The following is a 27,389-nucleotide window of genomic DNA, read 5'->3' as shown; positions in this document are numbered from 1 at the left end:
AGGGGGCTAATGCCTGGATCTGTGCTCAGGAGTGACCCCTGGTGGTCACAATGTTGGGGAATCAACCAGGGTTGAACATATGCAAGGAGGCCCCACTCTCTCCTGCATCTTACACTATCTCTCCAGCTCTGCAGAGATCTTCATCCTGTAACAGATTGTCCTCTCCCTGAAGCCCAGCAAATATAGGACTACAGTCTGAGAAGCAAGTGAGAATGACTGCTTGAGAATTAGGTCTCCACTGCTTTCACAGGAAAAATGGGATCATCTATCCCTGAGTCCATATTTGTGGAAAGCAGGGCAGGGCTGAGAGGAGTGGGAGACACAAAGGCCCGAGGACAGGGACACAGCCAGCCGGAGAGAAGGGGAAGAGTTCCGAGAGGACTACACTGTCACTACTATTAGGCCTCATTTGTACCCTGCTTGTTTAGCCCGTAAATCTCCACTGCATGTTAGTCCCAGTATCAGACATTTAGATATACAGCACGAGCGAAATAAAAGCCAAGCAGGGTCCTTTCTGTGCTATGAAGCACTCAAGAAAATGGGAACTTTCTCCACAGGTAAAAGGTACCTGTGAGAACCCTACAGCTATCTGCATAATAGAGATAGGATGAAAGTATTCTCACCTCTCCTCCCTCGACTGACATTGTACTAAATATGCAAGCTAAGACAAGTAGGCAAGATAGAAACACTGACGTCTGGACTGAAGAGAATGAAAAATAATTATTTCAATTTGTAAGATGATATGATCATGCATACAGAAAATTCTAAAGAATCCACGCATACAAAACACAGTGCTACTAAATTAGATCTGCAAGGTTGCAAGACCCAAGGCCAATAAACAAAAATAGGTTGCAATGAATAATCCAAAATTAAGATAATTCCACTTAGAGTAGCAGCAAAAAAAGAATACAACAGCTAAGATAAATTTAGCCATGGAGGAGTGAGGTGTAAGACTCATACATACACTGAAAACATAAAATGTTGGAAGAAGTTCAAGACCCAAATAAATCAGAGACATTGTAGTTCGTAGGAGAATATTGTTAAGAATATAAGATGGGGGGCCGGGCGGTGGCGCTAAAGGTAAGGTGCCTGCCTTGCCTGCGCTAGCCTTGGACGGACCGCAGTTCGATCCCCCGGTGTCCCATATGGTCCCCCAAGCCAGGAGCAACCTCTGAGCACATAGCCAGGAGTAACCCCTGAGCATTACCGGGTGTGGCCCAAAAATCAAAAAAAAAAAAAAAAAAAAAAGAATATAAGATGGAAGGAGCAGGTGCTATAGTACAGTAAGTAGGGCATTTGATTTCCATGCAGTGAACCTGGGTTCGATCCCTGGCATCCCATATGGTCCTCCGAGCATGCCAGGAGTGATTTCTGAGTGCAGAGTTAGGAGTGACACCTGAGCGCTGCTGAGTGTGGCCCAAAAACAACAACAACAAAGAATGTAAAACTGAGCATGGGAGAAAGAGCATTTATTTTGTATGTAGGAGAACCAGGTTTAATTCCTGGCACCGCGTGGTTTCCTGGATATTGCCAAAAAGTTGCCCCAGGGAAACTCTGGGGATGGGCCAAAAAAAGAAAAATCTAAATTGATCCAAAGATTCAATGCTATCTTTAGCTAACCTAAAAACAAAACAAACAAAAATAAACTTGGGGTCGAAGCGGTGGCACAAGGGGTAAGGCATCTGCCTTGCCCAAGTAGCCTAGGGCGAACCACAGTTCTAGTCCCTGGCATCCTATATGGTTCCCCAAGCCAGGAGCGATTTCTGAGCGCATAGCTAAGAGTAACCCCTGAGCATCACCGGGTGTGGCCCAAAAACCAAAAAAAAAAACAAAACTTTTTTGAAAAGCAGTGAGTTACAAAACCCTGTGACCAGTCTAAAGATACCTAATTGTCTTGGTTAAAATGGTAAATTAATGCTATTTCAATCCTATCCCTATCCAAGGAAAGCTTGGACACTCCCTTCTCACAGACCTACTGAAAAAAAAGTGCATAGTCTGAGGTCTGCTCATAGAGTCAGGGTGCAGTCTGGAATTCTCCTAGATCAAGGCTGGCCTGATCTCTAAAAATGGGGTTCCCAGTCAGAAAGAACAGGCACAGGCTATAGTATGCCAGGGCTATAGTACAGAGGAAAGGACATTTGCCTTGCACATGGCTGATCCAGGTTTCATTTCCAGCATCCCATATGGTCCCCTGAGCCCAGTAATCCGAGTGCAGAGCCAGGAGAAATCCCTGAGCACTGCTGCATGTGCCCAAAAGTTAAAAAAGAAAACAAGGAAGGACAGGAATAAAAATGCTGAGTAGTAATGACGCTCAAACTCAAAATTAGAATATAAAAATGTTTATTGGAAAGGAGAAGGAAAAGGAATCCCTGAGTGGGAAGGAATTGAGTATAGGACTAAGTTAATAGACCTGGTGTGTGCTGCATTCCTTAAAAACTGATAAAACTGTTACAAAGAATACAAGGATTGTACAGAGTGATCTGGCTGGTCTGAGTCCTTTGGGTTTGGCCATTTGTCTTAGGTATTGTCCATTGTCTTATCCTCCTTGTCCGGGCAGAATTCTATGGTCCAATTAAAGTCTGAGCCAGGCCCTTGGGTATGAGGTGTGTGTTAGGTCATAGGGGACAGATGGAACTGGGTACAGGGAAACTGAGACTTCTTCTTTTACTATAATGCTTGATGCTTGGACAATATTGTAGTGACTGGGTTCAAACCTGGGTCAGCAAGAACCTTCTCACTCTTGGCCCACAGTAAATTTCTGCCATGTGCATATGCAAGGCACAGCACTTCACTGACTCCCCAGAATGACAGGAAGAGATGGAACAGCTGGCATTCGTTATACACCAAGCCTCTCTCCCATGTTTGGCATGTTCTTCTTTGTTTAGCCTCACAGAAACACTCCAGTAGAGAAGGCAGCCTGATTGTGCACTTGGAGTGAAAGAATTCTAAAGAAGCCATTTGCAGGCCAAAGAGACAATTTAGGGGTCAAGGTGCTTGCTTTGCATGTGGCCAGCCCAAGTTCAACCCCCAACACCACACATGGAACCCAAGCATCACTAGGAGTGACCCCTGAGCACAGTGTAAATCCTGAGCACCCTGGGCATGGCCCCAAAACAAAACCAGCAAAAGGTAATTGGACAGATGACATCCTTGACCCTGAGTCTACAAGTCAAAGACTTTTGAAGATGCTAGGAAATTGAGGTTATCCAGAGGGAAGTGAGGCTCTTTCGTGAGGTCCCCACGTGTCAAAATGGAGTTCCAGCCCACCTGCTGAGTGAATGGGACCCTTTTTTATGCCCCAGTCGGAGACCACAGAACCCTGTACAGCCTCCTGCCCACAGCTTTCCAGAATTGAGCGGAACTGAAGCTTCCGCCCACCTGGGGAGCTTATTTTTATTCAGGGTATTTTTGTCTGGAATCAAACAGCCAACCTGGATCCTTCCCAGAAATGTTATGAGTCCACTTCTAGAAGAATTCATGAAGAGCCCAAAGGCCAGGTATCAGATTGAACCCAATGGGTCCCCCATGCTTCCCCAGACTCTGCAAAGTCAGAGGGCTGTTCTCTGTAGACTCTCTGGCCTCCTTCAGCCTAGGATCTTTTGCCTACTGACAGACACAATATCAGAGGCCTGAAGGTGGGTGACTCCTGAATCTGTCACAGCAGCTGCCACTTCCTCAGTGTGAGCTCAGGACTAGGTGCTTTATTGTGCTGAGCACTTTGCACATTTCAGACTTTACTCAGGAGCCATAAGAGGCAGGTCAGAATCTTCCCATTTTAGAGAATGGAGCAATAGTACAATGAGTAGGGGATTTGCACATGGACAAACTGAGTTCCATCCCTGGCATCCCATATGGTCCCCCTGAGCACCGCCAGGCGTGATCTCTGAGTGCAAAGGTAGGAATAAGTTCTAAACACTGCAGGGTATGGCCCCCAAACAAAAAATAAAATCTTCACATTTTTACAGATGAAGGCTCAGGCAGACTGAGTGGGCTTACACAGCCTGGGAGCAGAAGCAGAATGTTCTACAGGGAGGGCTAGCACTGACCAGCAATCAAGAATCTGGCCTCGATGAGCCATGCCCCAGGTTGCCCCTCTACCCCCAACTCTCACTTCAATGGGAGACCCAGGTCCCTGGAGGCCAACCTAGGGAATGACAGTTCAGAGAAGTCTGAGTATAGTGGCAGGCTCTGAGGGATCCTGGGGTTGCTGACCAACAGATGGTGGGCAGTGATGGGCCTAGCAGTTGGCATTGCTTGTGGCAGATGAGCCTACCCGGGAACCACTCCCCCTCCCCAAATTCAGGTCCTTCCCGAAGATTTGGGCACCTGAGGAAACGAGACAGAAACAGTGTGTCTCCAATTGTAACCTCTCAGACCAAGACAACCAATTCTGAAATAAGGACATTCAATCTTCTCACCCAGACAGAAGGGGGTGATGGCCAGGAAGAGAGCAGAAACTTTCTACTCAGAGATCGGAGAATAGCCAGCTTAGCAGTTGGCCCACCCCAGCTCCCCCAGGAGGGGTATCATGGACATGCCTTTCAGCAACATACGTACTGCCCCTCTCTCCTCCCCAGCAGCTGGCTCTTGCCTGCCCCTTGGGCTTGAACACTCACATACCTGTCACTCAGGCTGTCCAGTAACCTGGTAAATAAATCCTCCCTGGAGACACAGGTTCTCGAGGGTAGGCCCCAGATCCACAGGGGCCACGCCTGTGAGCGCAACTTGGAATATAGCATCAGACAGCCCCCAACAAATATGCCTGTGTCCCACGTCTGCAGTGGCTCTGGCTCCTGAATTTGTCTCTTGGGTGTCCTTGGCTCATCAGTAACCCAGAAGCACAGGTTGCTTTACAGCCATGAGAAAAGCAATAAGGTCTGAGAAAGCCACGAGAAAGGTTCGTGCTGTGGTTGCAGAGTCAGATCCCCTCTATTGTTCCCACCTGGCACTACACACGTCCCGCCAGTGTGATCCAGGGAGCACCTGAGCACACATGGACAGGGAACTTGGCCCTTCACGTCCCCAGCATCCCTTGCAGTGCCAGACTCAGAGTAGCACCAAAGGCGAGCTGACAGGCTGAATAAGCTCACGAGCTCTGGGATTGTTCCCCGGCTTTCCATCTGCTGGCAGGGCTCATTCACGCATCACCTGTTCAGAGTGCAGCAGCCTGGGGGCCAGATCAGCTCCAGACTGGGGCTCAGATTGCTTTCCAGGCTCACACAGCTTGCAGCCGGGGGAGAGGGTCTGGTGGAACTAGGCAGATGCATCTGAGTGCTGCCTGCCTGGTGGGGCCTGGAGGAAAATTACTGTGGGGTGGGGCCCAGGAGGAATCAAGAGCTGAACCTTTGGCAATAATGGGGGATGACTTGCAGAGGTACTGAGGAGACAAGGGCAGCTGGGTTGATGACCTCATTATGGTTTGTGAGCTCAGGACCAGAAGGAGAGAGAGCTAGGCTTGGGGGATCAGCCAGGCAGCCCAGCACTCTCTTAGTTAGACCACTAAATTTTGGGGGCGGCTGCTGGGGAGGGATCCCAGAACTCAAACATGAGAGACAATTATTCCAGGCTGAGTCACCTCCACACTCTAAAAATCTTTTTGTTTCTTTGTTTTTGGGCCACAGCTGGTGGAGCTCAACTTTCTCTTGGCTCTGCTCAGGGGTCATTCCTGGCACACTTAAGAAACCACATGGTATAATGGAAAACAAACCCAGGTCATCTACATGCAAGAACCAGTGCTCTACCTGCTGTTCTATGGCTCTGGCACCAACCACAGCTCAGTAAATCCTTAGACAGTGACTTTAGTAACACCATGGAGAGACAGAATGATCATTTCAAACTGACCTTTGTTGATCTACGTTGTCTTTATTTTTGGGCCACATCCAGTGACACTCAGGGGTTACTCCTGGCTATGAACTCAGAAATTGCTCCTGGCTTGGGGGACCATATGGGACGCCAAGGATGGAACCGAGATCTGTCCTGGGTCAGCCGCATGCAAGGCAAATGCTTTACCACTGCACTATCACCTCAGTCCCTGATCTAAATTTTAATAATTCCATTGTCTTTATGTTTTAACAGACCATATAGAGTAAATCTGGTATGCACTGTCTGCAAGCGGGCATCGTGATAGGTAGGAAACTGGGGACACTGGTGGAGGGAAGGTCACACTGGTAGTGGGTTTGGTGTCTTAACATTTAAAGCCTGGAATGACTATATTATGAATTTAGTAAACCATGGTGTTATAATAAAAATATGTTTTTAAAGAAAAAGAAAGGGGTAGCCCTTACAGTAAGTCAGTGTTGGGGATGCTGGTTATTATGTCAACTTTCCCTCAGGTATCACAGGTAAGGGAAGAAGCCTTGTCAGGCCCAGAAGGGGCAACCATCCCCTCTGCCTGTGAGCTGGGTATCTCCTTGGTTATAGCTGACTACTGTATCTATGGTAACCCTCCCCTTGGCTGCCACACCCCATTTCCTTTGCCCCATCTCCCAGTCAGGGACATTCTCCAGGTACCCTCTAGTTGGCACTGAGAATGAAAGAGAATCCAGAAAGTTCACCGTATGAGCCCCGACCAGGAAGCTCAAAGCAGCACAGACCAGGTTTGGAGCTCTGGAGAGGAGAAAGCCCTCTCAAAAATGGCAAGGTGCAGAGCAGAGGGGCTGGAGGCCCTGGGCCTGGGTGTGAGGCTGCACAAAGCTGTCATATTGGGCAGACCTATCACTCCCAGTCAGTTTCCATCTCCTCATCTGTATATGTCTTAGCCTCCACCCCAGGGTTGCTGAGTAAGGAAGCTCTTCCCAGTGTTTTCTTTCTGCACCTCAGAGGGGATGGAGTCACTGGGGGGTGGGGGGGCTGCTCTATGAGGCCACTTAGAAACTGCCATGGCTCTGGGGTCAGGAACACTTGCTTCACTTTCCTGAAGGTTGTTTTTTGTTTGTTTGTTTGTTTGTCTGTTTTTGGGTCACACCGGCAGCACTAAGAGGTTATTCCTGGCTCTATGCTCAGAAATTGCTCCTGGCAGGCTCGGGGGACCATATGGGATGCCAGGATTCGAACCACTGTCCTTCTGCATGCAAGGCAAATGCCTTACCTCCATGCTATCTCTCCAGCCCCTGAAGGTTGTTATTATCACTGTGAATCACCAGCAGAGCTGTAGGCTTGTGAGTCCTGCAGTGGAGTCACTGCTTCCTTCAAGTCAGGAACATTTCCTCCTGTTACCATAGTCTTCATTCACTCCCACTTCAATAGGGATGCTTCCAGAAAACAGGAGGCATGTTGTGTTTCTTCCATTCCCAGTATTGCCTGTCCCAAGCCCTGGTGGGGACACCTGGCAGCTTGGCAGGAAGAGGCTCAAAACCCTCCTTAACTGGTTTGAACCCTTGAACAAATGTTTAAATGGTACCAGGGATGTAGAGTCAACAGTGCCCAGGACTGCGTGTGTGACTGTGTGTATGCGGACACTGTGTAACTGTTTGAGCATCAGAGCATGTGTGTATGACTGGCTATGTGTCATAGGTGTGTGTGACTCAGTGTATTTCAGCTCCAGCACGAATGTGACTGTGTCTGAGCAGCAAGGAGTATGAGAGTGTGTGTGTGTGTCTGTGTGTGTGAGTGTGAGTGGGTATATGTGACACTGTGTGTGCGACTGTGTGAGCTCAATGGGCAGCCACAGGAGTTGGGGAACTCCCAGGTCTCCCCACACCCTTGCAGCCCTGCTTCCCCTCCCGCTGAGAGCTGATAATAGGAGTGGTTCTAATTATGCTCTAATTGCTTTCTTCCAGGCAGTTCCTCTGGAGCCAAGGAGTTCAGAGTTCATGAATAAATGAAGAGGGAGGAAGCGGGAAGGGATGTTTATTGATCCACAAATCTCTGTGTGCTGGTGACTGCCCTACAAACGCTGGGCCATGCAGCTGTGTGCAGTTTTGAACCAACACACACAAACTGTCTCTCTCTCACTCTGTGTTGAGCAAATCTGTTTCCTCAGGTGTATGGTATGTGAGAAAAGGGGATGCCTGGTCATTTCCTCTCAGAAAATCCAGACTTTAGGTGCCAACAACAGCTAGATAGAACCTTGGGCTATGCCAGGTGGCACTGCCCTTTCAGCCAGAAGGCTCGGCCTCTAGAAAGCACTGCCCGGGGTCCAGGGCTTCAGGGAGGCTGGAAACACAGCCTCTTGTCTTTAGAGCGGGACACCTGGTGTGAGAAGCAGGGGGCTCCCACTCAGAGGCCTGCTCTGCCACTTACCTCTGGGATCCCTGGGCTGGACTCTCAAGATTTTTGAGACTTTGGGTCAGAGGTAAAGTAGGTAGGGCGCTTGCTTTGCACACAGCCAATCTGGGTTTGACCCCATATGGTCCACTCAAGCACTGGCAGGAGTGATTCTTGAGTGCAGAGCCTGGAGTAAGCCTTGAGTATCCTTGGTGTGGCCAAGATAAATATATACTTTATTTTTTTTCTTGGTTTTTGGGTCACACCCGGCAGTGCTCAGGGGTTATTCCTGGCTCTATGCTCAGAAATAGCTCCTGGCAGGCTCAGGGGACTATATGAGATGCTGGGATTCGAACCACCGACCTTCTGCATGAAAGGCAAATGCCTTTCCTTCATGCTATCTCTCTGGCCCCAAATTCTTTTTTTTTTTTAAGGGGTTCTTCTGGTAGAGACCAGAAAGCCTGCTAGACAAATTCTAAAAGAACTGTAACGCTATAAAAAAGATTCTTGAACATTTTTTGTTTTGCTTTTTGGGGACCAATCCAGTGGTGCTCAGTGCTTACTCCTGACTCTGTTCAGAGACTGCCTTTGCAGTGCTGGTGAGTTCACTCTATGCAGTGGAAGGACCAAATGGGCATCCACTGTGTGCAAGACTAGTGCCTTATCATCTGTGCTCTCTCCCCAGCTCCAAGCTTTCTGAGCCTTAGTGGCTTCATCAGTTCCATGGCAACAACATTCTATGTGACAGGATGACAGGACAGTTCGCCAGGGCACACAGAGAGTGGTCTGGGTGAGTACCTAGCACATAGTTAGTATTCGGTAAGTAGCTGGTGTTACTGCTAATATTGTCAAAAACTCTCCAAGGCACAGAAGGCCATCTTCACTGCAAATGAAGTAAGAAAGCTAAGAAGACCAAGCATTCAGATGCAAGACTGGGGCCAGAAAGATGGTTCAAAGGACTGAGCACATGTTCACATGTTGGAGGCCTAAAATCACTCCGTTACGTAATGATCCTTCAGGTTCTGTTGAGCATCACCAAGTGTGTCCTAAAAATAAACCAAAGGCAAGATTTGGGGGATGGAGATAACTCAAAGGTCTAGAGGACATGGTTTGCATACAAGAACCCCAGGTTTGGTCTCCAAACTGCAAGATCCCCTGAATATCAACAGGAATAACTCCTAAGCCCCAGCAGGTATGGTTCAAAACAAAAACAAGGCACAAGCTGAGTCCAAAGTATCAGATCTTACCCACTGGCAGCCAGGTGAGAGCCAGGTGTGAGAGCCAGTTATGCCTCTGGCTTTTCTCTGTCTCACCCACCTGCTTCCCGGGGCTTGGCCCAGAGCAGATGTCCAATGATGTGCTGAAATGCAAGAAATAAATAGCAACTGGCCATGCTTCCTGCTTTAGGGAGTCAAGAATTGAAGTAGGGGGGTTAAGAGAAAAGGCACAGGGGCCGGAGAGATAGCATGGAGGTAAGGCGTTTGCCTTGCATCCAGAAGGACGGTGGTTTGAATCCCGGCATCCCATATGGTCCCCTGATCCTGCCAGGAGCGATTTCTTTTTTTTTTTTTTTTTTTTGGTTTTTGGGCCACACCCTGTGACGCTCAGGGGTTACTCCTGGCTATGCACTCAGAAGTTGCTCCTGGCTTCTTGGGGGACCATATGGGACGCCGGGGGATCGAACCGCGGTCCGTCCTAGACTAGCGCAGGCAAGGCAGGCACCTTACCTCCAGCGCCACCGCCCGGCCCCCCAGGAGCGATTTCTAAGCACAGAGCCAGAAGTAACCCCTGAGTGCAGCTGGGTGTGACCCAAAACCAAAAAACAAAACAAAACAAAAAAAAAGAGTGAGAGAGAAAAGAGGCACAGATCCTTCCAGTTTAGAGCACAGGCCTGAGTCTCCAGGATCCTGCCTCTGTGCAGTTCCGGGTTCCTTGAGATTTGCTAGTTGCAAGAATCCTTTTCATTGTTCCAAGATTTAACAATAAAAAAAACAAAGTTAGAGGCCGGAATGATAATAAAGTGGGAGGGCGTTTGCCTTGCACGCATTCAACTCAGGATGGACCCCAGTTCAATTCCCAGTATCTCATATGGTCCCCTGAGCCTGCCAGGAGCAATTTCTGAGTACAGAGCCAGGAACCCCTGAGTGTCACTAAGTGTGGCCCAAAAAAACAAAAACAAAAAACAAAAAGAATGGAACTATTGAGGGTAGCTATAAGGGGTGATGGGGTAGGGAGTGGTGTGTGTATATACTGAAGCAGTGGTGGAGACACTCTGGTGAAATACAGTGTTTTTTCAGAAAACCCTACCATGGACAGTATTGTCTGATTATAAATCATGGGATTTAGCAATAGCACAGCAATAGAGTGTTCGCCTTGCAAGTGGCCAACCGGGGCTGACACAGACTGACTAGGGTTTGATCCCGGGCATCCCATATGGTCCCTGGTGCCTGCCAGGAGCAATTTCTGAGCACAGAGTTAGACTCCTGAGTGCCGCTGGGAGTGGCCCAACCCCCCCCCCAAAGGATTATAAATCATGGTGACTAAATTAAAAATAAATAAGAAGGAGGCCCAGAAGCTAGAGAGACAGCTCAACAGACTGAGGGTTAAGGATGGCTTTAGAGGTGGGAGGTTTTATACGCAGCATTACATGATTTATTAAAAATTGCCAGGAGAGGAGCTGGAGCAGTGGTGCATACTGTAAGGTGTCTGCCTTGTGGATGCTAGCCTAGGACGCACCGCAGTTTGATCCCTGGCATCCCGCTATTCCCCCAAGCCAGGAGCTATTTTTGAGCACATAGCCAGGAGTAATCCCTGAGCATTACAGGGTGTGACTGAAAGAAAACAAAAATAAATAAAATAAAATAAGGGGCCGGAGAGATAGCATGGAGGTAAGGCATTTGCCTTGCATGCAGAAGGTCATTGGTTCGAATCCCGGTATCCCATATGGTCCCCTGAGCCTGTCAGGAGCAATTTCTGAGCGTAGACTCATGAGTAACCCCTGAGCGCTGCTGGGTGTGACCCAAAAACCAAAAATAAATAAATTAAAATAAAATAAAATAAAATAAAATAAAATAAAAAATAAAATAAAATAAAATAAAAACTGCCAGGAGAAACCCCAAAGCACCAAGCACTAGAGACTACACTGAGTTACAATGCTTGCTCTGAACACACAACCAAACTAGATTTGATCCCAGAGCCCAATAGGAGTGATTCCTGAAAACAGAGCCAGGATAAGTCCTAAGCACCGCTGGGAGCAGTACAAAAACTAAACAAGGAATAACCCCAGAGCATCATGAGTGTGGCCCCCCAAAAAAGCAATGAGGGTCCAGGGACTAGAAGAGATCAAGTTGCTGGAGCACATGTCTGGAATACAGGGCCTTGACTCAGGCTGCCAACACAGCAGTCTCCCAAGCATGTAGCATGTAGAGCTGGAGATCCCCAACATGACTGGTGACCCCAGTGCTGCTGATCCTAAACTTCAGTGGTGGGAAATTGGCAGTTCCAAAATCCACTTGTCCCATCTGAGAAACCGATTCAGTCAGGGTGTGCAGGTGTGGTTGTCTGTATGTGCTGTTTGTGTGTCTGTGATATATTTAATTACATTATCTATTTTGTTTGTTTTTGTTTTTTTGTTTGTTTTTCGGGCCACACCCATTAGATGCTCAGGGGTTACTCCTGGCTACACGCTCAGAAATTGCCCCTGGCTTGGGGGAACCATATGGGACACCGGGGGATCGAACCTCAGTCCTTCCTTGGCTAGTGCTTGCAAGGCAGACACCTTACCTCTAGCGCCACCTGCCACCTCGCCGGCCCCTTGAAAGACTAAATAGGTGGATAATCCAACTTAGCCAAGGAAGCCAACTGGCAAGGAAGGTATAAATTCTAAAACTCTGACTTGCACCAATAGTCTAGAAGTCAAGACCAATTGACACTTTATGAAATGTGTGGGGTTTTTTGTTTGTTTGTTTTTTGTGTTACACCCAGCAGCGCTCAGGAGTTACTCCTGGCTCTATACTCAGAAATCACTCCTGGCAGACTCAGGGGACCATATGGGATGCCAGGATTTGAACCACCGCCCTTCTGTATGCAAGGCAAATGCCTTACCTCCATGCTATCTCTCCGGCTCCCTGAAATGTGTATTTTTGTTACTCCTATTATTTTTGTCTTGGGTTTACTCTCATTATTTTTTTATGTGGCCACATTCGGCGATGCTCAGGGTTACTCTTGGCAGGCTCTGGAGACCATATAAGATGCCAAGAATAGAACTTGGGTGCATCATGTTTAAGGCAAGCACCTTACCCACTGTGATATTGTTGCTCAGACCCTACTCTCATTCTTTAATGATTTTTTTAATTTTAATTTTAGTAAAACCATTGTGACTTACAAAGTCTTTCATAGTTGGGTTTCAGACATACAGTGAATCAGGGCTAATCCCACCACGAGTGTCCACCTCCCTCCACCAATGCAATGTCCCAGGTACATCCCATACCACTCCTCTTCAATGATTTTTTTTTGGGGGGGTGTCCACCCAGCAGCACTCAGGGGTTACTCCTGGCTCTACGGTCAGAAATTGCTCCTGGCAGGCTCAGGGCACCATATGGGATGCCTGGATTTGAACCAATGACCTACTGCATGCAAGGCAAATGCCTTACCTCCATGCTATCTCTCCAGCCCCTCTTCAATGATTCTTAAAACCTTGTGCCTAAAAGTTAATTTTGCTTAATTATGAAGTAGATGTATACTACTTTATATAATCATTGATATAACGATACTTTATATGACAATCTATATTAACTGTTTTATAAATTTTTTGTTTATCTTCCTAGAAAATCACTATATTTAAGTAAAAAATGATAATCAGCAATAACAACTGCGAAGCACTTATTCAGGCCAGCAGGAGTAGCTCTGGGAGAAGCCAACCCAATCACCCTGAGCAATGCTGGGAACCCCCGGCCCCTGTGATAAAAGTCTCGGTCAGGGGGCTGGTGAGGTGACGCTAGAGGTAAAGTGTCTGCCTTGCAAGCGCTAGCCAAGGAAGGACTGCAGTTCGATCCCCCGGCGTCCCATATGGTCCCCCAAGCCAGGGGCAATTTCTGAGCGCTTAGCCAGGAGTAACCCCAGAGCATCAAACGGGTGTGGCCCGAAGAAAAAAAAAAAAAAAAAGAGAAGTCTCGGTCAGACCGCCAGGGTGTACCCCGCTCTTGCCCTGGTGGTGGGTCTGCTCAGATTTGATCTTTGTGGGATGGGCACAACCCTGCCTGCCACCTACGTGGGTACAGAGAGAAGGGATGCACTACTAGAGGAGATGGCGGCAGCGTGTCCTTAATATCCATTATTTTGATTTTGTATTTTGGGGTCACACCCAGCAATGTAAGGGGCTACTCTTGGCACAGTGCTCAAGGGGTCACTCACAGAGGTGCTGAGAGAACAACACAGTACTTGGAATTGAACCTGGGGCTCCTGCATGGGAAGCCTTGTTCTAGTCCTTTGAAGACTCCCCACTGCCCAGTGCACAATCAATAATTCTCTATAAGCCCACACTACCCTGCAGCTCCTTCACAGATGGGGAAACAGAGCCTCAGTGGGGACAAGGCCTTGTCTAAGGTCATAGAGCCAGCTGTACAAAGGGCCCCCTGGCCAGAGCTCTGCGTGCAAGGATAACCAGCCAACTCATAACACCAGGCCAGCCTGCTCAAGACTCTCAAGGATTCTGCTAAAAAGCCTGGGCACCTGTCCTGGCAGCAGCTCCCAGGCTGCTTGCATCAGTGGGATGTCAGAGAGCAAAGATGGCTGGTCTGCCTTCCTGGCCTACCTGGCTGGGCCCCCACATTACTCCAGGGCTGGCTGCACAGGCCTCAGACACATTCCAGGGGCCTCGGACCCAACACCATTTGTCAGCCCTGCATGGTGGCGGCAGGCTCGTCTCCATGGCAACAGTGCAGTGTGAAGGCATTCTGGCATCATTAGGGAGCGCACTGAGTAGTATAAACAGAGGCTGCAGTAGATTACACGCCTATTATGAGCAGTCTCGGGCTCTGAGCACTGGTAATTATACCTAATTGTGCATTTAATTGTGTAATTGAAAACCCACATCTCTGGTTCAGGCTGGGGCTGCAGTACCTACCCCCCCTCCTGCCCCTCCCCCCAAAAAGCTGAAGCATCCTCCTGACCCTAAAAATTCCAAGACTGCTTCCCCTTCTAGGGCAAGGAAGAGCTGGAGTGGGCCCTGGGGTACAGTCAACAGACTCCCATTCCTCCACTGCTTGTGTCAGGACCTCAGCCAGGCTCTCTCCTGGGGAGTGGGGGACATTAAGGAGCATGATTAAGGCAAAGGGACATGGCAAAAGCACGAAAGCATTCTCAACTTTTATGATGCATAAGAGATCCTGATTGGTGCTCCTGGCATTGTTTGCTCAGGACTGGGAATAAGCATCTGGTGGCTCCAGGGGACCTGGATCTTCATCTGATCCATCATGTGTACAGGGTCCTCCTGTCTAGACAGAAATTCATTCTTTTCTTTTCTTCTTTTCCTTCCTTCCTTCCTTCCTTCCTTCCTTCCTTCCTTCCTTCCTTCCTTCCTTCCTTCCTTCCTTCCTTCCTTCCTTCCTTCCTTCCTCTCTCCTTCCCTCTCTCCCTCCCTTCCTTCCTCCCTCCCTTTCCTTCCTTCCTCCCTCCCTTCTTCTCTCCCTCCCTCCCTCTCTCCTTCTCTCTCTCCCTCCCTCCCTCTCTTCCCTCTCTCCCTCCCTCCCTTCCTTCCTTCCTTTCCTGCCTTCCTTCCTCCCTCCCTCCCTCCCTTCTTTTTTTTCTTCCTTTCCTTTCCCTTTCCTTGGGACCACACCCAGCAGCACTTAGGTGTTACTCCAGGGTCAGAACTCAGCATTAACTCCTGGCGAGTACAGAGTTCAGGGATCCTTAGTGGCTGTACTATCATTCCAGCCCCCAGTTATAACCCTAGACATAAATTCTTTATCACAGAGAAAGATGGCTCAACACGCCAGCTATCAACCAGCCACTACGGAGGTTCTACGGACAGTCAAAATGCAACCCTTTCTACCCCAACTATGCTTCAGACAGGAGAAAATGTGACCCAGAGAGGGGCAGAGCTAGCTCAAATTGTGCAGTGTGTGCTTACAGAATGCTGGTAGTCAGGAGCATGTTTTAGACTAAGGTGATTCAGTACCTAGAATTGTGTCAGCCTTTTAGAGCACTTCTGGTTTTTGTTTGTTGGGTTTTGGGTCACACCCAGCAATGTTCAGGGGTTACTCCAGACTCGGTGATCAGAATCCTGGTGGTACTCAAGAGACTCTGTAGGGGGCCAGAGAGATAGCACAGAAGAAAGGGTATTTGTCTTGCATTCAGCTGATCCAGGTTTGATTCCTGGCATTCCATATCATCCCCCAAGCCTGCCAGGAGGAATTTCTGAGCACAGAACCAGGAGTAACCCCTGAGTGTCACTAGGTGTGACCCAAACACACACACACACACACACAAAGAAAGACACCATCCATATAGGATGCCAGGGATTAAACCCATGCCAGTCATGTGTGTGCAGGGTAAGTGCCCTACCTGCAATACTATTGCTCCAGCTTCTGAGAGGTAATGCAAAAAAAAAAAAAAAATTGGGGGAGGGGGAGAGAGGTAGCACAGCGGTAGGGCATTTACCTTGCATGCAGCCCGACAGTGGTTTGAATCCGAGCATCCCATAAGGTCCCTGAGCCTACCAGGAGCGATTTCTGAGCACAGAGCCAGGATTAACCCCTGAGCACCCCTGGGTGTGACCCAAAAAACAAACAAACAAAAAAAATCGTTGTTGTTCTTGGGCCACACCCAGCAGTGCTTAGTGGGTTACTCCTAGCTCTGCACTCAGGAATCACTACTCCTGGCATGCTCAGTAGAGCATATTGGCAAAAAAACCTTAACCACTCTCTTATCTATCACTCTGGTTCCCTGAATGCAAATATTTAAATTTTAATATTAAATGAGTGATAGATCAGATTCTCTTGCTCTAATTCTTTGTGACCTGAGACTTAATTTTATGGCCAAATATTCCATGTGTACATTTGGGATGAAGACAGTACAGACATTCATATAGGAGATGGCTCAAAGGACTAAACACATGCCTTGCACACAGCAGCCCTGAGTTTGATCCAAGGCACTGTATGGCTTTCTGAGGATGGCAGGTGCAGCTCTGAGCCCTGCAATAGGGACCCTAAAACAATGACACCGATAACCCCAAAAGCAGAGGGAAGTGGAAGTCTTGCAAATCGTCAACAACCTGATGCTAATGTCCCTTCCTTGGGCAGTTTCCTGGAGGTGGGAGCCTCCCTCCCCAGAGCCTGCTCACAGCTGGGCATCAGCAACTTTGATGGCAACCTGGGAAGAAATCAAACTCACCCACTGGCTCCAAGCTGAGGGGAGATCTTTTGTGCCCACCCCCATCTTTTTTTTTTTTTTTTTTTTTTTTTTGGGCCACATCCAGCAGCCCTCAGGGGTTGCTCCTGGCTCTGCACTCAGAAATTGATCCTGGGGCCGGAGAGGTGGCGCTAGAGGTAAGGTCTGCCTTGCAAGCGCTAGCCAAGGAAGGACCTCGGTTCGATCCCCCAGCTTCCCATATGGTACCCCAAGCCAGGGGTGATTTCTGAGCGCTTAGCCAGGAGTAACCCCTGAGCATCAAACGGGTGTGGCCCAAAACAAAACAAAACAAAACAGGCTTGATGGACCATATAGGATGTCAGGGATCGAACCTGGGTCCGTCCCAGGTCAACCATGTGCAAGGCAAAAGCCTATCGCTGTGCTACCACTCAGGCCTCTGTGCCCACTCCACTTTTTTAAGGACAGCCATGCTGAGAGCTACACTGGGTTATATGTTCAAAGCTCTGCTTCCTGAGCTCAGGCTGATATAGCCTAAGAGGAGGGCATTACTGTCACTCCCCAGATGGCTTGGAGCAGAGGGCCAAAGCCACAGACCACAGAACCTCTTTGTTCCTGGCTTTTGGACCTTCCACAGAATGGGTGGTGCCAAGTCTCACTTCCCATTGCCAGGTGTCAAGAGTTGCAGATGTTGCCTGGCTCATTTCTAGGGCAATACTTTTGTTTTGCTTTTTTGTTTTGGATTACACCCGGGGATGTTTAGGGGTTACTCCTGGCTCTGCACTCAGGAATCACTCCTGGAGGTATTTGGGGGACCTCGTGAGGTGCTGACGATTGAACCTGGGTCCGCCATGTGCAAGGCAAGTCCCCTATTTGCAGTACTATCGCTCTGCGTCCCCACCCCCCTTGGGGCATTGTGAAACATGAATTTTTCCTGAGTACAAAAGGAATCTCCTAACACCTCTCTGAGGAAGTATTTTTTTTGTTTTGGTTTTTGTTTTTGCTTTTTTGAGCCACACCCGGTGATGCTCAGGGGTTACTCCTGCCTATGTGCTCAGAAATTGCTCCTGGCTTGGGGGACTGTATGGGATGCCAGGGAATCGAACCGTGGTCTGTCCTAGGTTAGCACAGGCAAGGAAAATGCCCTACTGCTTGCACCACCGCTCCAGCTCCTCTGAGGAAGGTTTTTCTTTTTTGTTTTTTTGGGCCACACCCAGTGACACTTGGGTTACTCATGGCTATGATCTCAAAAATCACTTCTGGCTCGGGGGACCATATGGGACGCTGAAGGATTGAACAGCGGTTGGTCCTAGGCTAGCACTGGCAAGGCAGACGCCTTACCGCACTGCACCACTGCTCCAGCCCCTCTAAAAAAGATTTTTGACACCAGTTTAGAGAAGAGCAAGTAGAAGCACAGAGGGGTTAAGTGTCCTGCCCGAGGTCACCCAACAACAAAGACACTGAGATGAAACTCAGAGCTCAGCTTGACCCCAAAGCCCATGTTCATAGTCTGTATGTCTCTAAATTCTGCTTTGTTTGTTATTTTTTTCTTGCTTTTTGGAACACTCCCAACAGTGCTTGGGAATCAAACTCAGACCGTCTCCTCAGCTTCTGGCACTTTCTCTCCATCTCTCTGATGTGACTCTAAGGCAGGGGTCAGGAGGCCAGGGAAGCCCATTAAACCACAGAACAGCTCTTTGAAGACCCTGGTGGCCCTGACAGATGGTGTGTGTCACTGTCAGGGGCTCTCCCTCAGTCTCAGAATCACCAGCTCCTTCTCTCCTGTTCAAGGAGAGGAACCAAGGCTATTGGGACTGGACTTCCCTCAAATCAAAGTTAGATCAGGAGTTACCCCTGATGGTACTCGAGGGACCTTATGAGATGCTGGGGATGAAACCTTACTAGCTATACTTAACTCTCAAGACCCAAGTACAACTTTTATATTTATTTACTTATGTATTCATTTATTTATTTAGGATTTTTTGGACACACCCAGTGACGCTCAGGGGTTACTCCTAGCTATGCACTCAGAAATCGCTCCTGGCTTGGGGGACTATATAGGATGCCAGGGATTGAATGGAGGTCTGTCCTGGGTCAGCCACCTGCAAGGCAAGTGCCCTACCACTGCGCTACCGCTCCAGTCCCTATTTATTGTTTTTTTCAGCCACATACAACTATGCTCAGGGCTTACTCCAGGTGGGGTCTGTAGGGAACATATGGGTACTGGGGACTGAACTTCAGTTAGCTGCATACAAGGCAACCCAACCCTACCCATTGTTTGGTTCAGTTTTTCCACTGCTTTCAAATCCTTTCCCCTGTTTTTTTTGTTTTCTGTTTGGTGGGTTTTTTGTTTGTTTTTTTGGTTTTTGGGGGTTTTTTTGTTTGTTTGTTTGTTTGTTTGTTTTTGGTTTTTGGATCACTCCCAGTAGCACTGAGGGGTCATTTCTGGTTTTTTGTCTGTTTGTTTGGGCCACACCCAGCGGTGCTCAGGGGTTACTCCTGGCTGTTTGTTCAGAAATAGCTCCTGGCAGGCACGGGGGACCATATGAGACACCGGGATTCAAACCAACCACCTTTGGTCCTGGATCGGCTGCTTGCAAGGGAAATGCCACTGTGCTATCTCTCCAGGCCCAAGAGGGGTCATTTCTGGCTCTATGCTCAGAAGTCGTTCCTGGCAGACTTGGGGGACATATGGGATGCTAGGAATCGAACCTGGTCTGTCTCAGATTGACTGCATGCAAGGCAAATGCCCTACTGCTGTGCTATTCCCTTGATCTTTGCATTGAACCCTGATAGTATCTCTGCTTCCTTGGTATCAGATCTTTCCATTCTTCTGATAATGCCCATCAGTAAATGGGGATAAGTAAATCTCACAGAGTTGTTTCCAGGGCTGAAAGGTCTGCAAGTTAATTACTTTTCCCTTTTTTCGGAGGGGGGAAGAAATGTTTGGGTTTTGGGGCCACACCCAGTGGTGGCATTCAGGGGTTACTTGTGGCTCTGTGCTCAGAAATTACTCCTGGCAAGCGTAAGGGTCCATATGGGATGCTGGGGATAGAACCTGGTAGGTCACATACAAGGCAAATGCCCCATTCACTGTGCTATTCCTCCAGCCCCTAAAAGCTAATTTATTTTATGCATCAGAATTTCCTTCAACCCAACAAAGGCCTTGGAGCAGGAAGAAATGGGAACATTTGAATAAGCAAATCAGAAGAACTGACATCTAGTAACAACAACTTATGGGTGAGGCAACATTTAAATTTCTCCACTTGCTTTCTCAACTAGAAACTCTACAATCCTACCAGGGTACCAACAAGGCATGCAAGCTACAATGTGTGGGTCTGAGATCAGGTTTGAAACCCTGTAAAATATCAAAAAAGATAATGAAAGGTTTTGTGGTCATGGATAAGCCCAAGAGTAACAGAGGACAAGACATCACAAATGCTGAGATTGGTGCCTGACTCAAAGACAACAAAGAGAAGGAACTTCACTATTGTTTTTGTTTTATGTTTGATTTTGGCTTTGGGGCCCCACCCGGCAATGCTCAGGGGCTACTCCTGGCTCTGAGCTCAGAGTTCACTCCTGGCAGGCTTATGGGACCATATGGGATGCCAGGCATTGAATCTGGGTCCATCCCAGGTTGGCCTCATGCAAGGCAAACACTCTACCACTGTGATATCATTATAGCTCCTGGAAGTTATGATTGTTGTTATTGTTATTATTACTTTTGTTTGTTTTTGGATCACATCCAGTCAGCATTGCTCAGGGGTTACTCCTGGTTCTCCATTCACTAATTACTCCTGATGTTGCTCAGGGGACAATATGGAATGACTGAGATCAAACCCAGGTTGGACACATGCAAGACAAATGCCTTACCTGCTATACTATCATGCCCTATATTATTACTGTTTTTATTTCCTGCTGACCCATACATTTTCCATATAAAGAAAAATAAAAGATGGCAGTGGAAGTGGCTTATCCAGGCCTCAAGGCAAATAACATAGGCCACAGGGAGTACTTTTCTCTGAGGGGCACAATTCAAAGCTGCACAATTCCCTATGACGGCCTCAGGGTAGGGGGCTGCTTTTCTGATTGCTTTAGAGCAGAGCAGACAAAGTGTGTAAGTCTCTAGGGGCCTGAGCAAAAGTACAGCGGGTAGGGGCAATAGTACAGCGGGTAGGACATTTGCTTTTGCATACAGCAGACCTCCAGCATCTCATATGGTCTCTGGAGCATTGCCATGAGTATTTCCTGAGAGCAGAGTCAAGAACAATCCCTGAGCATAGCAGTGTGGGCTCCAAAACAATAACAGAAAAGTGGGTTAAGACTTTGGATGGAGAGGCAGAAGAGATAGCACAGCAGTAGGGCATTTGCCTTGCATATGGCTGACCCGGGAGGGATCCAGTTTCATTCCAGGCATTACAGCCTGCCAGGGGTGCTTTCTAAGTGCAGAGCCAGGAATGGGCCCTGAGCACTGCTGGGTGTGGCCCAAAAACCAATCAATCAATCAATTAATCAATAAATATAAAGTTTTTTTTAAAATAAGACTTTGGTGGAGAGATAGTATAGAGGAAAGGATGCCTGCCTTGACAGGGCTGACCTGGGTTCAATCCCCAGTACCCCATATGGTCCCTCAAATCCTCTAGGAGTGATTCCTGAGTACAGAGCCAGGAGTAAGCCCTAGGCACCACTAGCTGTGGCACAAAAACAGAAAACAAAGCAGAATGGGTAAGACTCTGGACGTGTTTCTGAAAATTACAAAAGAAAAGTCCCAAAAACTGTCCTATCTCAAGTGTACTGCTTCTATACTCTGGGCCAGATCTCAGAGCAATTGAGATGTTGCTCTCAAAATCATCACTTACCCTCAAAGGAACAGAGCAGAGCCCTCCCTTCTCAACCCACTGAAACTGCCTACCTCACAAGAGCCAGGAGAGCACTGGTTTACTTTGGTCTGTCATTCAGCCTACACCCTGCCCAGAAAAGACCAGCATTGGGGGCCAGAGCAGTAGCACATAGGGTATGAAGTTTGCCTTGCACATGGCTGACCTGGGTTCGATCCCTGACATCCTATATAATCCCCTGAGCCTGCCAGGAGTGATTTCTGAGCACAAAGCCTGGAGTAACCCCTGAACACCACCAGTTGTGACACCCTCCCCCACCTCCAAAAAAAAAATAAGGCCAACAGCTCTATTGATGTTCCTTCCTGGGAAGCCTGATCCCAGAACCCAAAGAACCAAGAGCTGGGCCAGACTTTCCAGGAGGCTCTGAGTACAAAGATCCAGCTGCTATACAACACAGCCCCCCACCCCCACCTGCCAAGCCCCATTTTCCCCCATCCTCCTCATCACTATGGCTAATAACCACATCCATCAGGCTGACCACGTTTCACACCATTACTCGCAGCTCAGCAGGAAGCTACGCATATTCTACCTCACCCACCACCTTCCAGAAACAAAGCACTTGCCAGAAAGGAAGAGAGGAAGAGAATGAAAGCAACATTTCCTTAAGGACCTACTGTGTGCAAGGTACCTGGGTAAACCCCTTTTTTGCTCGGAGCGGAAGGGATGATTCTTTCTTTGACAGAAAGAGAAAGTGGGGCCTACAGGAGAGGCGGCACATGTTTCAGGTCACACAGCACTGGCATAGGAACCAGCATGACAGTGATGGAGGGCCGAGTGTGTCCCAGTTCACGTGGCCAGTCACTGTGCATGATTTTAGAGAAAAGATCCTTTTCGGGTCCAGATGAGGAAACAGAAGGTTAGAGCAGGAAGGAGACTCAAATAGCCAAGTGTCCCTGGGAAGGGGGGGGGGGGGGTAGAGGGGGAGGGAGAAAGGAGAGAAAGAGAAAGAGAGAATGTGTGTGTGTGTGTGTGTGTGTGTGTGTGTGTGTGTGTGTGTGTGTGTGTGTTCCAGTTGTTACTAACTAGCTTAGTGATCTCAGGGAAAACTTCTCTGAGCCTCAATTTCCTTATCTGCGAAAAGGGATGACAGACTTTCCCTCTTCCGTTATGTGAAGGAACGCTAAGAAGAAGGATAAAAAAGTAAAAGAGTGAAGTTTATTGATCGTTTAACATGTCCCAGGCACTTTGCCAAGCACTTTACATATGTAAGCTCATTTGGTTAAATGAGGTAATGCATATAAAGTGCTTAGCGCAGGACTCCAGAAATGGGAGTGATAATGATGATGATGAAGAAATTGATGACGACTCCCTGGGGCTCGTCTCCCGGTTCATGCTTTTACAGGAAGTCGCCAGTGGCCTGTAAGGTTTCAGGAAGAGGAGGGAGACCGGGAGTGAAGAATAGGGTTTGGACAGGAGAGGAAAAAAAAAAGGGAAAATAAAAATTAGTCTAGCTCAACAGGCTGAGCACATGCTTTGTGTGCTGGAAGGCTAAGGTTTGATCCCTGGAATAAACACAGTCCACCCCCCACTCCAGCATAAGGCAGGGAGGAGCCCCCAAGCACCACTGGGTGTGGCCCAAAAAACAAGAAAGAAAGAACAAAGGAACAAAGAAAGAGAAAGAGGGGAAGACAGAAAAGGGAATGAATAGCATTAACAAATCAAGACCCTGAAGCATGTAGAAGGAGAGAAAGCAAGGGGCTCGAGATTTCCTACAGAACAGAAGCTCAATGCACTCCACAGATGCTTCCGGACCAGCCCAACACCAGCCCTGAGGCCTGAGCAAGGCCAACTTGGCAGAATACTGAAGACACAGACCAGTGGTTCTCCCCGGTTGGCAGATGGGCCTGGAGAGATAGTACAACGGGGTAAGGCACTCGCACATGGCCAACCCAGGCTTGATTCCCAGCATTCCATTATGGTTCCTGAGCCCTGCCAGAAGCGATTCCCAAGCACAGTTAGAAGTAAGCCCTCAGCACTGCTGGGGGTGGCCCAGAAATCAAAACCAAAACAAAGCAAACAAAAGCCCCACGATTTGCTTCTCAGCCCTGTCAGAGGTAGAGCTGAGTTTGAACCAGGTCTTATGCCTCTCAGCTCAATGTGGAGTTACCTGCTGCAGTTCATGAATGAGGAAGTGGCAAGCCTGAGGGGAGGCTGGGACCACAATTGTAGGAAAACATCCCAGAGCATCCAGCATTGATAATAAAAACTGATGGTTTCCTGCCTGTTCATTCCCTCAGTGCCTGGCCAATAGAACATGGTACAGCTTTGTTACATGCATTAAACCCTTACAACTGGGAACTTGACTGATCTCTAATTTATAGGTGATAAGAAGGTGATTTAGAAAGAGTGAGAAATGTACTAGGATCACTTTATTCAGTAACAGAGACAGGACTCAACTCAGTTCTGTCCTGCTGAACTCCAGAGCTTGGTTCCCTCACGTATTCACCTCCCACCTTTCAGGTCATCCTCAGCTCCTCAACCGCAACACATCTACTCCAATTATGGAAGGTCATGCAGGCCTGACTTGTATTACTGTTACGATTTTTCATATGAAAAAGGAAAAAAATAACCCTGTTCCTCTTAAGTTTCTCAGTCAATAAATACTTAACAGCCTCAGGGCTAGAGGAACAGGACAGTGAGTAGGGTGCTTTCTTTGTATATAGTCAATCAGGGTTTGATCGCTGGCATCACATATAGTCCCCCAAATTTGCCAGGAGTGAGCCCGGAACACAGAGCCAGGAGTAAGCCCAAAGCACTGTTGGGCGTGGCTCAAAAACAAACCATAAGAGAAATCTTTAGCAGCCTCTTCCTTCCCTATCACTTTTCATATGGTGAGAAACTAAGGCCCCCCCCCCCTTTCCCTGGGACAATGTCAGGCTGCTAAATTCCAGCATTTGGGAGCCAATTCAATTACAAAAGCTACCAGGAAGCCCCTTGGGGTTCAGAGTAGTAGCTGAGGACCCACAATCCTGAGCACAAAGTTATGAGTAACCCCTGAGTATCAATCACCAGGTGTGGGCCAAAAGGGAGACCATCAGAGCCAAGAGGCTAAATTTCAAATGCATTCTGGAAACACTTCTCCAAATTATTTCATGCATGTCCCCAAGCTTCCCAAAGCCACATCATAAATCCAGAACATCAGAATCCCAACTTGGCCTTGCCTTTAACTCCAGAGCCCCTTAGTTAAAGGAAGGAAAAAGTGGGAGGCAGGTGAATGGGAGACTGGAAGAGAGGTACCCAAGGGACTCTTCATTGATGAAAATCACTGCTCATTTACAATCACAAAGGCAGCAGAGATGGTACGGTGACAGCTAAGGTGCTTGCCTTGCATGAGGCTGACCTGGGTTCAATACCAGGAGAGATCCTTCAGCAAAGTCCTAAGTACTGCTGAGTGAATCCCCTTGCACTCCTCACCCCCAAAAAGGATGCTGGTTAATTTTTTGGATTATAAGGCTGGCATCAGGGCATATCAAACAAGCTGCTTTATAGCGACGCTCTGATTATGAAATGAATCCAAACATGAAAAAGCAGGACCTAGTCCTTAAAAGTGCTCTGCAACGTTAACCATGATAATGACCATCCATAGAGCAGGCGTGAACCAACGGTTAAGTGTGTGCCTGGGCAGAGAACGGAGATTCACCTGCTTCGAATCAAGAACTGATTTAGTCACTTTGACAATCTGTGAACAAAACTTTTCTAGTAAAGATCCCTAGTTTAAAAAAAAAGAAAAAGAAAAGAATAAACAGAGGGGGGAAACCATTCTCGGAAAAGTTTCAGCATCTCTTGGCATTTTCTGTTCTTCAAAGTAGATAAAGTGTGTCTCTGCTCTGAGCTAGGAGTTGCCAAACAACTGCTTCATTCATCTATTTTACAAATATTAATGGAGTGCCAGGCACTGTTCCAGCTGCTGGGGATTTAGCAGGGAAGAAAATAGATAATCTCTGCCCTTCTGGAGTTTCCATTCTACCTGATCTTAATTAATCCTCTCTGCAGCCCTCAAGGATGAGCAATTTCCAGATCGGCAGACCAAGACACCCATCAAGGGGAAAGTCACCTGCCCAATGTCCCAGCTGGAGCAAGGCTGGTATCTCCAGGGCCCCAGCTGTTCCTCCTATGCCCAGCAGGGCAGGTCTGAGGACTGGAGACCCGGGGCTAGTATCCCCAAGAGCAGAGAAACAAGATCAATGAGGTGTAGACATCCAGACTCAAAGCTGCAATGTACATTACCTTGGCATCTCTAAGGGAAAAGGACCAATGGGTGTGGCAGAGTAGCGCCCCAACCGTGGAGACAGGCATCAGCAAGGCTGACCTCCCCAACTAACACTCAGTCCTGACTTCTATCCATGGAGGTCCTTAGGCACTTCTGTTTGTTGGCCCGATAATTTGAAAGCTCTACCTAGTCTTTGGGATTCAGCACCAACGGATGCAGGAGACGCCCCTCCTGAGCCACCCTCTTTAATTCATCTACCAGGGCCAGAACTAAAGAACAGAGCAGGTCCCCTCCAAGACCGCCCACACACCAGAACCTGAGTTAGGTACAGGGCCCCCTCCCAAGCGTCCAAGTAACCGCACCCCAATAGGAGAACTCGGGAGAGCTGCTGCTGGCCAGCTGGAGGGGCTCATGCACAGAAGCCATGGCCACAGTGGCCAGAACCAAAGCAGGGAGGGTGACCCTAGCCCTGCAGCGAGCTCGCTGGGACCCTCTCCAGGGCAGGGCGGGGAGGCTGCTCTGTCCCCAGGCCCGCACCATCCCGTCGGGAGGGTGAAAGGAGGTAGAAGGAGCACAAAGGCGAGGGCACGGCTCTTGGCGTCTAAGATCCCAACACAGAGAGGAACACGGCCTGGGGACGGTCAGAGACCCGGAGAGCGACCCACGGGAGTAAGAGACTTTGGGAGAAACGCTCGCACGGGCGGGGCAGACAGAGCCAGAACCCAGAGGAAGGGGGACCCCGGGGCCAGGGCGACCAGAGACACCCTGGAGGGGCCGCGCCGGAGTCCAAGACCAGCTCGGACACACCCCCGGCCCATCGAGGGCCACGAGCTCACCTCGCGCGGGACCCGACGCGCGGGGACCCCGGGAGCTGGGCGGGTCGGGGACTCGCGCGCAGGGCAGGGCGCACCGCACCCGGGGCCAGGGGCGCGCCGGGCACGGCGACACCGAAGCAGAAGCGCACACAAAGAGACAGCCGGGCAGGAAGGAGCCGGCTCCGCCCGTCCGCTCGGCCACTCCGGACCACCGGGCACCGGGCACCCAGCGCCGGGCACACACACACGCGCGCACACACACACGGGGGGACCCGCCTCGCCGCGCCCCACCCGGCTCGGGCCGCCCGGGCGCGCGACGCTCACCAGCTGCAGGCAGCAGAAGGCGACGAGCGTGCAGCGCCCGCTGCACTTGCCCATGGCTCCGTCCGCGGCGCCGCGGTGCCCCTCTCGTTCGGCAGCCGCGGGCTCCTCTCCTGCCTCTGCGCGCCCGGGGCGGCGGGGCCGGGCGCCTAGGGCCGGGCCCCGGAGCGCCGGGTCCTCAGGGCTGGGACCGGCCGCGGGCGCTCCGAGTCCATGATCCGTGCGCCCGCGCGCAGCCTCCGCCGCGCCGCGCCGCGCCTCCTTTGTCTGCCCGCTCGGTCGCCCGCGCGCCTGCTGCCCCGGGGCGGCCGGCTGGCTGGCGAGGAGCGGGAGGCGCGGGCACCGAGCGCGGCGCGGGGCACGGCAGCACTGCCCAGCTGGGGCACAGCCGCCCGGGCGGCACTCGGCGGCCAAGGCTGCCCGGCCCCACCACGTGGCTCCGCCACCGCCACCGGGAGGGAAGGAGGCAGGCAGGCAGGCAGGCGGGCAGGCAGGGAGGGAGGATGAGAGGGTGGGCCGGCAGGGGTGGGGCGGAGCAGCCGCGGGAGCGCAGGGGAGAGAGAAATGGGG

The 27,389-nt window shown here is 49.4% G+C and overlaps 1 protein-coding gene and 1 non-coding gene across 2 annotated transcripts in view; both read right to left on the bottom strand.

The window, feature by feature from the left end:
- NKAIN1 (sodium/potassium transporting ATPase interacting 1) overlaps window positions 1-26,922 on the bottom strand; it is a 53,980-nt gene extending 27,058 nt beyond the window's left edge. The window contains exon 1 of the mRNA XM_049775050.1: window positions 26,823-26,922. Coding sequence (XP_049631007.1) covers window positions 26,823-26,876 — 54 coding nt within the window. The 5' untranslated portion in view covers window positions 26,877-26,922. The remainder of the gene's footprint in view (window positions 1-26,822) is intronic.
- On the bottom strand, window positions 8,638-8,700 carry LOC126012438 (U7 small nuclear RNA). Its single transcript, XR_007496911.1, has one exon. It is a non-coding gene; the product is annotated as a U7 small nuclear RNA (small nuclear RNA).
- Window positions 26,923-27,389: the final 467 nt, after the last annotated feature.

This window comes from Suncus etruscus, chromosome 6 (genome assembly GCF_024139225.1).
Source record: "Suncus etruscus isolate mSunEtr1 chromosome 6, mSunEtr1.pri.cur, whole genome shotgun sequence".
NCBI classification, from domain to species: Eukaryota; Metazoa; Chordata; class Mammalia; order Eulipotyphla; family Soricidae; genus Suncus; species Suncus etruscus.
The sequence above is the reverse complement of the archived record's forward strand: the minus strand, read 5'-3'. Positions and strand labels throughout refer to the sequence as shown.